General features: G+C 49.9%; 1 protein-coding gene across 3 annotated transcripts in view; it reads left to right on the forward strand.

The window, feature by feature from the left end:
* The window catches only part of PRDM15 (PR/SET domain 15), a 69,903-nt gene that overhangs the window by 26,302 nt on the left and 30,951 nt on the right, over window positions 1-12,650 (forward strand). For 2 of the 3 annotated variants that reach the window (XM_066370130.1, XM_066370131.1), the window contains exons 6-12: window positions 4,193-4,294; window positions 5,607-5,831; window positions 8,739-8,868; window positions 9,143-9,324; window positions 9,487-9,581; window positions 10,008-10,095; window positions 10,808-10,867. In XM_066370130.1, the coding sequence (XP_066226227.1) occupies window positions 4,193-4,294; window positions 5,607-5,831; window positions 8,739-8,868; window positions 9,143-9,324; window positions 9,487-9,581; window positions 10,008-10,095; window positions 10,808-10,867 (882 nt within the window). The remainder of the gene's footprint in view (window positions 1-4,192; window positions 4,295-5,606; window positions 5,832-8,738; window positions 8,869-9,142; window positions 9,325-9,486; window positions 9,582-10,007; window positions 10,096-10,807; window positions 10,868-12,650) is intronic. The other variant, XM_066370132.1, reaches the window with a different exon arrangement.

Here is a 12,650-nt window from a genome sequence, read left to right on the forward strand (position 1 = left end):
CCACGGGGAACCTCGGTAGGGAGTCAGATAGCCTGCAATCCAGGTTTGGGGGCAGCAGGAAGATAAAGAAAGCTTGGCAGTGGGGATTTCCCCCCTTTACAGAGCTATTTATGGGAAGACTGGGCTTTATGGAGTGTTCTTATTTTGATAGTGAAATGTTCAGAAAGAATTTAGAGAGACTGATGACTTTTCACCATGCTGCTCCTAGCCCCACCCTCTAGGTTTTGCTACAGCCAGGCACGTGGCCCCTTAGGGAGGCACCCACTGCGTCGTCATACTAGGTCAGGCGGCACTTCCCGGCATGATGACCCGGAAGCTGTCCAAGATCACTGTCCTGGTTCTGTCCTGTCTTTATTGCTCCTGGCCCAGGCAGCTGACACCGTGTGTGCCTGGGAGCAGCCCAGAATACATGTCAGCATTTAGGTTTTTAGAGGCTCACCTTGTCATTTGTGTCCTGGATGATGGCACACCCCTCACAACTCTGAAGGTCAAGGTCAAAGTCAAAGCAAAGGCTGGTGCCACGTACTGGAGTTACAGTTCTGTTTGCTTTTTACCTGCTAGAGAGCTCTTTATCTGGAGCTGGTTTCTGAGAGAACAGATTTAATGGAAGTGGCCTGGCACTGTGTCGCCCTAACCACTCATTCAGGAGTATGAGGGTGACTTTGATTTCTCTTCCAGGCTACTGAGAACAGGACACTGTTAATAATTATGTCAGGACACCCAGCATAAGCTGGAAGGTATACTCACCTCAAACAAGTTTTCCAATTGGGAAAATAAGTAAGCCGCTTAGTTACTCTACAGTTTTAGAAGTGCCTTTTATGGTGTTTTGTTTTGGAACAAATGACAAGCAGCTATTTCTTGGAAATGTAGGGAAAGCTATTGACTACTGTTTGGTTAGTTGGATTCTTTCTCTTCTCTTCCTAAGTGGTCAACTGGTGAGTGACCACTGAGCCCTGGCAGTGCTGGTCACTCCCACGTAGGGCTTGGTCCTGGGGCCCGAGGGAGCATCCACCTCTGGGTGCCAGGGCTGGTTGGTAAAATAGTGACATAGCAGCTGCCCCAAGTCCCTCTCTGGCACAGTGAAGCTTCTGGAGCCTGCTCTAGCCCTGTCTACCCTGAGTGCCTGGGCCCAGAGTAGGCTCAGTGCACGTGTTGAACACTTCACCCAGCTGAAGCCATGCATTGGGAGCCCACCACTGCCCGCTTCTTAGAAACCAGGGTAGGTAACATGACCTGTGACGAGGGGCCTAGAAACACGGAGAGTTGGCTGTCGGCATGATTCTGGTCATCCAGATCTGACAGGGCAATGGCATCAGCTGTCTGTCCTTCTCAGTGGTGAGGTCTCTCCCCATCCCACTCTAGTCTGGATGATCTGTGAGACCATTGATGTACAGTGGAAGAAGGGGGCCGTCACTAGGCCATGAGCCCCACGGGGGAGGGGCAGAGCACAGTGAATGGGGCCTTAGCACCAGTGTGTTCTAGAAGAGTTGTGCGTGGGGTTGTTGGACAGGGAGCAGTCTTCCCATAAATCATTTAGAATCTTTCTCAGTGAGCATTAGAACTGCCAGGATGCATTAATTTAATTCTGCCTCTTTTTCAGATTTGCTTCAAACATGCATCTTTGTTGTAGAAATCAACTAGTTTGCAGCTGGGAGAGCCAACCTCTAAATACAGAGAAAAGTTGGTTTCAACCTGAGGAGCTGTGACCCAGTGGTTTAAAAATTAATTTTTACTGTTTTTCTTTTTTCTGATAGTAGATTGGTTTTTCTAATCGCATTTTTTCTTGAACTTGCATGAAGGTTGATTTTCTCTCTTTGCACATTCCTCGGCCTGTTGGCAGATGAAGGAGCGGCCCAGGAGGCATAGCGGGTCTGAAAAAGATCAAGTATAAATGCACTTCATATATTTGGGTAACTATTTAAATCACACAGAACATCATTTTACCTCAATGACTCAGCATTTTAGACTAGCTTGTTCTAGTGTTTTTTAAAATCAGTGCCCTTGACATGTAGCTTATATATAATAAAAGTTACTGATTTTAAGGCTGCAGTTCTGAAAGCTTTGACAGGTAGATCCAGTTGTGTAAGCTCCACCACAACCAATATAGGGAACATGCTCCTCATCTGGAAAGTTCTCTGGTGTGGCCTTACCCTCGATGCCTTTGAAGACCACAAGCTTTCTATCCCAAAATTCTGACGATTCTTTCCTGTAATTTAAAAAGACAGGCATATTTACACAGTTGAGGTCTTACTGTACATGCCATTATATTGCTTGCTTTTATTTACCTGCACACTTCTTAGTTACCACCCTATTGTAAGCACTTTCCCTGTTACTACTGTCTGCGTGGCATCAGTTCCTGGCTGTGGTGTTACGTTTTGTGTCAACACTTCCTTCTCTCGTGTTGTCTATGTAAGTGATTGGCAATCAGGCATTGCCTTCTGATTGTGGCTGTTTTCTTTCTTATCTGGTTTTTTATTTAATTTATTTATTGATTTTAGAGAGAGAGAAAGACAGAAACATTGATCTGTTCCTGTATATGCCCTGACTGGGGATTGAACCTGTAACCTTTGTGTGTCAGGACAATACTCTAATCATCTAAGCTATCTGGCCAGGGCTGTTTTCTTTCTTAAAAAATTTTATCTTTTGAAAAATAGAGTATTCCCCTTGATGAGGGGAAAGTAGTCATGACTAGTTTTCCAGTTGGTCCTTGAACCTAGCATCAGAGGCCTGATGAAGAGAGGGGTTTCTTGTTTCAGGTTAGCCTGGATTCACATTCATGGGTAGCGACCTTGTTCTAGGAGATAGCGGTTCATTCAGAGTGGAAGGACGCCGATTCGCAAGGGTCTGCTTCCAGCTAACCCACTTCTCATCCTTTTCTGAAACTCTCCTGGGCAGGTGTGGGTTTCCTTTTAGAACCACATGTGTCTGAGAAGGTGAGTGAGAAATGGGAATTTGGCTCCGCTCTTCTTCAAGCAGGGATTTTCAGAGAGCAGTACAAGGAACAGGGGTCTGTTGGGAGCGGACAGCCATCACAGGACTCTGCTTCCCACTCCGTTGCTCCCGACCCTCCATTTGCTGTTTGTTCTTAGTTTAACAAAAATTTCATATGGCATTTACAGCTTTCCTTTTTTATCTTACAAGGACTCAGAAAATGCATGCAAATAATTGTAGCAATTTTTCTCCCATTCTTTGTAACCTTATTGCTAGTTTTTGATACAGAAGGATGTGTGCTTTTTCCCCGAATGCGTGGAATGCGTGTGCAGTTGCAGTTCTGGATGATTTATTTAAGGACCCAGAAGTTTTCTGTGTAAGTGACCCATGAGTGTCAACAGGGGCTGCACAGTGACAGCGGTGGATGTGGCAGTGAAAGGCTGCCAGACAGGGCTTAGAGAAACCAGGCTAGGCCCGAAGATTACTTCCCCAACATTTAGGTCCCACAAGAGCATCAGTAATTTTTTAGAAGGAGGCTGCAGGTCCCCTCTTCTCATCCAGGGTCTCCCTCCATGTTCCGTGAACCCTGGTCATCTTCTCCCTCCGTAGACCCCTGTGATGCTGTGATAAAGAAAGACGAGAGGCTCTTTCCTGGACAGCAGCCACTGCCTGGGTGGCTGTTTAAACCCAAATTCAAATTAAATGAGTGAAAAATTTATTTCCTCTAGGGCACCAGCATGTGTGGCTGCCATCCTGGCCAGCACAGTTACAGGGTATTTCTGTCATCACACAAAGTGGTGGACGGCGCTGGGCTGAGGTGGTTACACCGGGCTCAATGCCCACTGACTGGCTGTTTTGGGTTTCACTCTTTCTTGTGTGAGCCGATGAGAGACTGAGGTATTTGATTTCATCTTTAGGATGCCTTTTTTCTTTGAGGTTATGTGAAGGATGCTCCTGGTCCCACCAGACTGGCTTCTTGGAGGAAGATATGTTTTCGTGACTGGAGACTGACCCTGCATCAAGCTGCTGTGCCTCCACCTTTTGGTGCTCAGTTTCCTCATCTGTGAAATGGGGATCTTCTCGAGGACTGAATGAGTCCCTGTGTGTAAAACTCCAAGAACAGAATAGTGCCTGGACCCTGCAAGTGCTCATGAGTGATTGCTATTATCATTATCACCTGTGAGGATGGCGCAGTCCCTGCTGGGCTGGGCCTGTGTGGACAGATGAGCTGCGCAGACATAACACCTTTCTCTCTTTATAGCTGCAGGCATCCCAGAAAACAGCTCCCCGGTGGAGTCAGAGCCGAGCCAGTGGGTGTGTAAAGTGTGTTCTGCCACCTTCCTGGAGTTGCAGCTCCTGAATGGTAAGGGGGGTTAGGGGGCGCCTGGCTCAGGCTGTTGAGTGAGGTTTTTGAAAGTCTTTTGTTGAGCTCACTGTGATTTGGGCTGTCACTTGCACATCATCCCTTTTGGACAACAAAATGCACCGCCTTCGGGATACTCCCAGCTCAGCTCAGGGATGTCTCCCAGACTTGTGTGCGTGTTTAAACGGGCCCCCTACCCAGCTCCTCTCTCAGCTTGTGTATTTACACTTTGGTTTGAAGTCCCCTCTGTGTGTCTGGTGTCACGAGGTCTTAGTCTCTTTTTCTTAGGTTCTGTAGTATATTACAACTGGGGGGAGTGTCTATATTTTATCAAGTGGGCTCATTGTTAGCTTGTCGTGCCATGTGGCTGAACTGCTTTACTCCTGCTATGACATGTGTCCCGTAACGTTGTGTTTGCTTTGTTATTTTCTTTCCCTCACTAGTTCCTTAAGGACGCTCACCCAGCACAGTGTCCCTAAGTATGGGACAAATAAAGGCATAACAGCCACTTCATACGCAGCGCCTGAGTTGAAGTGGAGATTTACAATAGAAAGATCAGTCCTTGGGCCAGTGTGCACATAGGCGCCTTCTGTCATTTGAGTGTGTTAGTCCTTATCGTCCTATGGGTCCTCCCTCCTTCCTGCGGGTGTCCTGCAATCCAGCTGGTCTGAGCCGAACTCACCTTCCTTTGAGCACTTGGCTGCTCTAGACCTTTGTACCCAGCCCTGCCTGCCTGGATCCTGGTTTCCATCCGGGTTTCTTGTCTTGGGAGGTCTCTGACGCTTTCTTCAATTTAAAATAAAGCAAAAGATTTTTTTGCTTTTATGCAGTGTTTTTAAAGATAGTTTTGTTTATCATGAATTGGATATTTCTCATACTCCTCTTAAAGGTTACATTTTTAAATAATTGTGTTAGGTAGCGGTAGAAAATTAGAAAATACAAATAAGCTTAAAGAAGAAAGTCAACATTGCCTGGAGTGTTACCGTCTGAAGAGAGCCATGTTTGTATTTTCATGTAGCCTTCCATAGTTCTCTCTGCACAGACATGAATACACATGCTTTCTTCAGTGTGTGCAGAACTGTGTATGCTCGACCAGCCCTGTTTATCACCTAATTGACTTTTGAGAATACTAGTGGTGTTTGGTGCAGTGGGAAAACTTCATTTTCAAAAGCAGTGGAAATAAAGTTTACTTACATCAGCAAAGAGCACACTATTAGCAAATAAAACTTAACACAAAGAAACAAGCAGTGGGGGTGGAGGTGGACACTGGCGGCTGCCTCATGCCCTGTGCATGCGCCTCCCTCTCCTGCAGAACATCTGCTGGGTCACTTGGAACAAACCAAAAGCCTCCCCCCAGCCAGCCAGCAGGAAGGGGCTCCTGAGAAGGAACCAGATGTGTCTCGGGGGGAGCCTCCCACAGTTCCCAAGAGCATTAGTGCCACCAAAGAGCAGAAGAAAAAGCCTCGAAGGGGGAGAAAACCCAAAGCCTCGAAACCAGAGCAGCCGCTGGTCATCATTGAAGGCAAGGAGCCCACAGGTGAGGACTGGTCCTGGGGGAGGAGCCTGCAGGTGAGGGCTGGTCCTGGGGGAGGGGCCAGCAGGTGAGGATTGGTCTTGAGCAGGGGTCCCCAAACTTTTTACACAGGGGGCCAGTTCACTGTCCCTCAGACCGTTGGAGGGCCGGACTATAAAAAAAAACTACGAACAAATCCCTATGCACACTGCACATATCTTATTTTAAAGTAAAAAAACAAAACGGGAACAAATACAATATTTAAAATAAAGAACAAGTAAATTTAAATCAACAAACTGACCAATATTTCAATGGGAACTATGCTCCTCTCACTGACCACCAATGAAAGAGGTGTCCTTCCAGAAGTGCGGCGGGGGCCAGATAAATGGCCTCAGGGGGCCGCATGTGGCCCGCGGGCCATAGTTTGGGGACCCCTGGTCTTGAGGAAGGAGTCCACAGGTGAGGGCTGGTCCTGGCAGAGGAGCCAGCAGGGGAGGACTGGTCCTGAGGAAGGAGTCCACAGGTGAGGGCTGGTCCTGGGGGAGGAGCCAGCAGGTGAGGACTGGTCCTGAGGAAGGAGTCCACAGGTGAGGGCTGGTCCTGGCAGAGGAGCCAGCAGGGGAGGACTGGTCCTGAGGAAGGAGTCCACAGGTGAGGGCTGGTCCTGGGGGAGGAGCCAGCAGGTGAGGACTGGTCCTGAGGAAGGAGTCCACAGGTGAGGGCTGGTCCTGGGGGAGGAGCCAGCAGGTGAGGACTGGTCCTGAGGAAGGAGTCCACAGGTGAGGGCTGGTCCTGGGGGAGGAGCCAGCAGGTGAGGACTGGTCCTGAGGAAGGAGTCCACAGGTGAGGACTGGTCCTGGGGGAGGAGCCAGCAGGTGAGGACTGGTCCTGAGGAAGGAGTCCACAGGTGAGGGCTGGTCCTGGGGGAGGAGCCAGCAGGTGAGGACTGGTCCTGAGGAAGGAGTCCACAGGTGAGGACTGGTCCTGGGGGAGGAGCCAGCAGGTGAGGACTGGTCCTGAGGAAGGAGTCCACAGGTGAGGACTGGTCCTGGGGGAGGAGCCAGCAGGTGAGGACTGGTCCTGAGGAAGGAGTCCACAGGTGAGGACTGGTCCTGGGGGAGGAGCCAGCAGGTGAGGACTGGTCCTGAGGAAGGAGTCCACAGGTGAGGACTGGTCCTGGGGGAGGAGCCAGTAGGTGACTGGTCCTGAGGAAGGAGTCCACAGGTGAGGGCTGGTCCTGGGGGAGGAGACCGCAGGTGAGGGCTGGTCCTGGGGGAGGAGTCCGCAGGTGAGGGCTGGTCCTGGGGGAGGAGTCCGCAGGTGAGGGCTGGTCCTGGGGGAGGAGTTCGCAGGTGAGGGCTGGTCCTGGGGGAGGAGCCAGTAGGTGAGGACTAGTCCTGAGTTAGGAGTCCACAGGTGAAGGCTGGTCCTGGGGGAGGAGTTCACAGGTGAGGGCTGGTTCTGAGGAAGTAGTCCACAGGTCAGGCCTGTCCTGGGGGAGGAGCCCACAGGTGAGGGCTGGTCCTGGAAGACTGGGAGGGACATGAGGCCATACCACCTGTCTCCTGTCATCTGTGGGGTATGAAAAGTCAGCTCTGAGAGCCCACACAGGTGAAATCTAAGCCCTTCTATCTGAAAATTAGCTCTTTTGCAGTCCAATTTACATGTGATACAGTTTGCACTACAAAGTGTGCGTGTTGTGAACTTGAACAGGTGGGTTCACCTGTGTAACCAGTGCCTGCTCAAGACATTTCCCTCTCTTAGCCACTTGCCCATGTCTTGCATGGATCCCAACCTGGGAGTTCACGTGGCTGGTGCTCCTTCTGGGTCAAGGTGCCTTGCCCGCAGATGTGGGGTGACTCATTCACGCTGGGTTTCAGCCGCTCCTGCTTCATGGCCGAGCAGTGTTGTTCACTGTGTGAAGGGCCCATCATCCACTCCTCTGTCACCTATGGGTGGGCATGTAGCTTGTTTCCTGGCCACAGCGGAAGCACATTCTCCATGACAACATCCCCAACTGAGTTTGGAGGGACCTTTGACCCACTTTCTCTGGTGTGTGACACAGGTCTCCTCACTACCTTCAATACTGACTTCTTTTCGTTACTTTCATATCCTAGAATTCTTTATGTGAGAGTAAGAAAAAAATTCTTACTCTTTCTGAGAACTTAACAAGAGTATTAGGGGAACAAGCCTTCACATAATAGTCTCAGTTTTGCCCTTTGCTGCCTGGTGTGCAGCCAGCTTGCAGCCTACATGCTCCAGGGACCCGTGGGGCAGGAGGGTGTAGACTTCCCTGGGCCGGCCCCCTTCTCTAAACAGGAGGGACAAGCGAAGGTGCAGAGCCTGTTCAGTGACTATTTCCTGGGTAGTTGCACTAGGAAGTACAGGCAAAATGGGGAACCAGTGTGAATTTTCTTATGTGATCCTCCCATATTTCATTTGTCCAGAGGTTCAGGCCTGGGTCACTGTTACTATGGTTATTTCGTATTTGACTCTTGTGCCAGACATTTATCTGCTTTTGAACATGATCGAGGTGCCTAATTATAACATCATCTAATTATAAAATTAATATTTCTAAATTTCTGCCATGACTATAAGTTTTAAGATCCCACTATATAGCAAAATGTCCTTTTTTTTTTTTTTTTGGTTTGTATGAAGAGGGACTGAAATACTGTTATGACTGCTGTGGTTTTAAAAATTTACAACTCAGTTTTGAGTTAAGAATGTCAATTTGTTTTTCTATATATACAGATAAAAATATGTGGGTTCTAAAATATTGCTAATTATCTTTGCTTTTTACCCATGTAAATCTTGCAATCTGTGTGTACATCCTTAGCCTGGCAACCGTCCCCTTGGGCATGTATTGTGTTTAGGTTGTGTTCTGTCCCCTGCCCTGGTGATGACATGGCCTGTCCCATTCCTTCTGCATAGAGCAAGTGGCAGAGATCATCACTGAGGTGCCACCAGACGAGCCTGTGACTTCGACTCCAGACGAGCACATCATGGAGCTGGTTTTGGGGAAACTGGCCAGCACCACCAGTGATGCCACTTCAGTGCCAAAGTGAGTCCTGCCACAGCACTTGGGACAGATGTGCCAGTGCAGTGTAAGATGTGTGACCAGTACAGGGAAAGCTTCCTGTGCCTTTGTATGTTCAAGGCGCCCCTCCTTCTGGATGCCCCAACTCTGGGCAGTGGCTGAGCTTGTCCCCTTCTTTCTCACACCGAGCTGGGATGATTTAGAAGGACTCTTTCCAAAATGACTGTAACCTTGAACTCTTTTCCCCAACAATACAGTCTCCCACCTGTCTCACCATTTGGCTTGTCTACCCGGGCAGGTTCCCACACCACCAGAGCAGCAGCATCACTCTCAAGAGGAGCCTGATTCTTTCCAGCCGACATGGCATCCGGCGGAAGCTGGTTCGGCAGCTGGGGGAACACCGACGGGTCTACCAGTGCGGCACCTGCAGCAAGGTCTTTCAGAACAGCAGCAACCTGAGCAGGCATGTGCGCTCGCATGGTGAGTCTCGGGTCCTCATCTCTCGGCGGTGTTGCTGAGGGGCTGCCTATCCCATGTGAGGGACAGAGGGCCCCGCAGACCCCGTACGCCAGCAGGTCAGGGGCACAATGTCTCAGGGCATGCCAGCAGTCACGGATCAGCTTTTCATTGTTGATTCCTTAGGTGACAAGCTGTTCAAGTGTGAGGAGTGTGCGAAGCTGTTCAGCCGCAAGGAGAGTCTAAAGCAGCACGTCTCTTATAAGCATAGCCGGAACGAGGTGGGTGCAGCCGTGGGTCCTCCTCCTGGTTGTGGGGAGAAGCAGGCCATCGACCGAACCATCAGGATGGGGGAGAGAAGTTAGAGTCAGGAGAGAGGAGAGAACTGGAGCACGGCCAATCCTGGCGGTTCTGGACATACACAGTTGGCCTGGCCAGGTGTGGACAGAGAGGCCTGGAGCGGGCTGAGGAGGGTAACAGGCAACCATGTGGGCTGTGCAGGGACCTGTGTATGGGGTGCTTTTTCTAGGGCAGTTGGGTGAGAGGAGTGAAAACTTCTTCATGCTCCTAAATTGAGTAGGAGAGTAGTAGAGAAATGTTGTAAACCACACAGACATGGAAGTTGCTAGAATGTTTCATAAGGGAGCTCATTCTGCTTGAACCTCCTCCTGGCTCCTCCCCTCACTGACTCACTGCCCTCTGCCCAGGTGGACAGCGAGTACAGGTACCGGTGTGCCACCTGTGAGAAGACCTTCCGCATCGAGAGTGCGCTAGAATTTCACAACTGCAGGACAGGTGAGCAGACACGGTCCAGCGTGGATTCTCAGTTGACAGGATAGAAACTGGAACATTAGAAGGGAATAAGGATGGAGATAACAACTAACTGCACTTTTAACATTTCCCACCACTCTCTTTGCTTCCGAGCAACCCTTAGTTAGTCAGAAGACACAGATGGAAACTCTCCGTGTCCAAAGAAACGTATTTTCTCACTTCCTGTTATATATGCCCCACATCTGAGACCCCAGTGTCGTCCTCGCTAAGTATAGTGAGCAGCGGTGTTGGATTTATGCTAGGACCACGTGAGAAATGAAGAGGTGGGTGGGTAGTACCTGCAGGAGAGACTGTCCCTCACTTGTAGAAAGGGTCTTCCATAGCCCTTAGCCTTCCCTTATGCATGGAACTGCCTGCGTCCAGGGTAGGCCCCCCACTGCCTCACACAGACCCTGTTTTTCTGAGCTTCATCTATCCTCTAGACTCCAAGGTGACATGGAACCTCTTTTTACTCATGCTGCCATGAGCCTGTGCCAAGGAGGCCTCCCTGGGTCTGGGTGAGCATGCTGGGCACTATCTCTGGAAGACTGGCTGCTAGCAAGCATGTATAATGTGGAACTGACCATGCACAGCAAGGAGGCAGTGGCTTAGGAGCCCATCCAGCGGAGAAAGCCCGTCCTGCCCAACTGTACTCTCCCTGCGCGCTGTGGGTGACTTGCATTCTCCCTCTCTCTAGGAACCCTAGCACACCCGGGAAAGGGGGGGACCAGTGGCAGTCGGCTTAGAGACCTACCAGGTTAGCCTTTGATATCAAACCCTTTCCTGTTGACCCTCTGTGTGCGTCACTTGTATCTCTGTGCTGGTTCTTAGTCACGTGGGCCTTTGGGGAACCTTCACCAGCATTAAATAAATCTTCACAGCCCCTCCTGCCGCAGCCAGTGCCTGCCCCGGCAGCGTCTCCTGTGTCCCTTTGTTTGGTTCACTTGTTTGTTTTGCTTTGAGGGCTCCTGTCTGAGACCATGGCTTGTCTTTTGTCCATGGCACCTTGCTCCTAGGCAGAGCTTCTCTGAGTGGCAGGCAAGTCTTGTTTCCCTCGAGCTCTAGCTGCTCTACAGCATCCATGTCCATGGCATTAAGTGGCCTCAGAAGCTTCCTTCCACACACTTCCAGGATGCTGAACACCTGCATCCTGGGCCCGCACCCCAGGTGTTGCCCCAGATCTGGGGCAAACTCACCCAACAGCCTCCTTTGCCGCACTAGCAGTTTGAAACAGAGCCTTTGCTAAGGTTTGTTGTCCGGAGTCAGAGAGCGTCCCGTATGGCCACTCGCGGATCTGCGTGAGTGCGGGAATAGGGGCAAGGCTGTCAGGGTCCCTGGAGCTAGAGTGGCGCCCTGTCCTGTCTGGTGTTTGGTGAGCCACTCAGTGTCCAGCAGGAGGAGTTGTCCTCTTCAGCTGTCTCTCTGGGCGCAGATGAAACAAAGTAACAGAAGAAATCAAAGCTGCAGTTTCTGCAGGGCAGTTAAAAGTTCTGACCAACCAGACCTTTTTCTTCATTATGCACTTTCTCTTTTACTAAGATGCTCTCATTTCAAACCTTAGAAGTTTTGGGTGGAAAACAAGGGATAAACCTGGAAACAAAGCTTATTTGCATAGTTATTCTTTTTAGGTACTAGCATTAAGGAATGTGTGTCTTCCTACACCATTAAACCAAGACTGTGTATTATGAAGGAGAAACTGTGAAATGTGTAGTCTGAGGGGTTTTCTCAAGCTTTTGCTCAGCAGAAGCTGTGTTGGGTGTGACAAGGTATTGATATAACTCTTCTAAGTGGTCCCTGTACTGCCCTTGACCATCAAATTATGCTAGTGAATAGCAAAGGTTCGTGCCCAGGCTCTCAAGCAGAACATAGTTTGGCAGGCTCCTGTGCAGGCTAGCTTCCCCAGAAATCGTCTGTCTTACCTCCGGGTGACCCTGCCCCACACTTTTCACCAGAACCCAAGTGAAAGGAATTTGTTCTAGGTTGCTGCATTTTATTAAAATATAAATGTAGACCTTGAGGGCACCAGGATTGTTGGTGGGAGAAAGTTGTTGTTTGTACCAGATGCCTGTCTACATTCCTGAACCAGTGACTGTGGATGCCATGGCAGGAAAAGTCACCTTATGTGAGGGACTGGTCCTGGACACCTCTGTTCCAGCTCCTCTCTCACTGGGTAGTGTCCATATCTGAGCTGGGAATGATTACAAGTGATTCTCACCATACACTGGGAGGGACTCATGAGAGAGAAAGCTAAAGCCCAGGGGCACACTGCACTTTCCACTCTGTCAGGCCCCAGGGCTAGTGGGGTGCCTGCCCAGGAGGGGAAGCTCACCTGGGCAGTTTAGCAGGCCCAGCGTAGGCAAGGGTCTTTGTGATCTGATGGAACAGGCCTGTAAAGGCGTGGCCCTTCACAAAGCAGATGGCAGATGCTCTTGGTCTGGTGGTCCCATTCCCAAGAAGCCATGATGAGGGAATTTAGCAGAAAGGGGAGAAATAAAACTACTTTACTAAGGATCACTGAGTTATACACAATATCAAAAACA

The sequence above is a fragment of the Saccopteryx leptura genome, chromosome 2 (genome assembly GCF_036850995.1).
Source record: "Saccopteryx leptura isolate mSacLep1 chromosome 2, mSacLep1_pri_phased_curated, whole genome shotgun sequence".
In the NCBI taxonomy this organism is placed as follows: domain Eukaryota; kingdom Metazoa; phylum Chordata; class Mammalia; order Chiroptera; family Emballonuridae; genus Saccopteryx; species Saccopteryx leptura.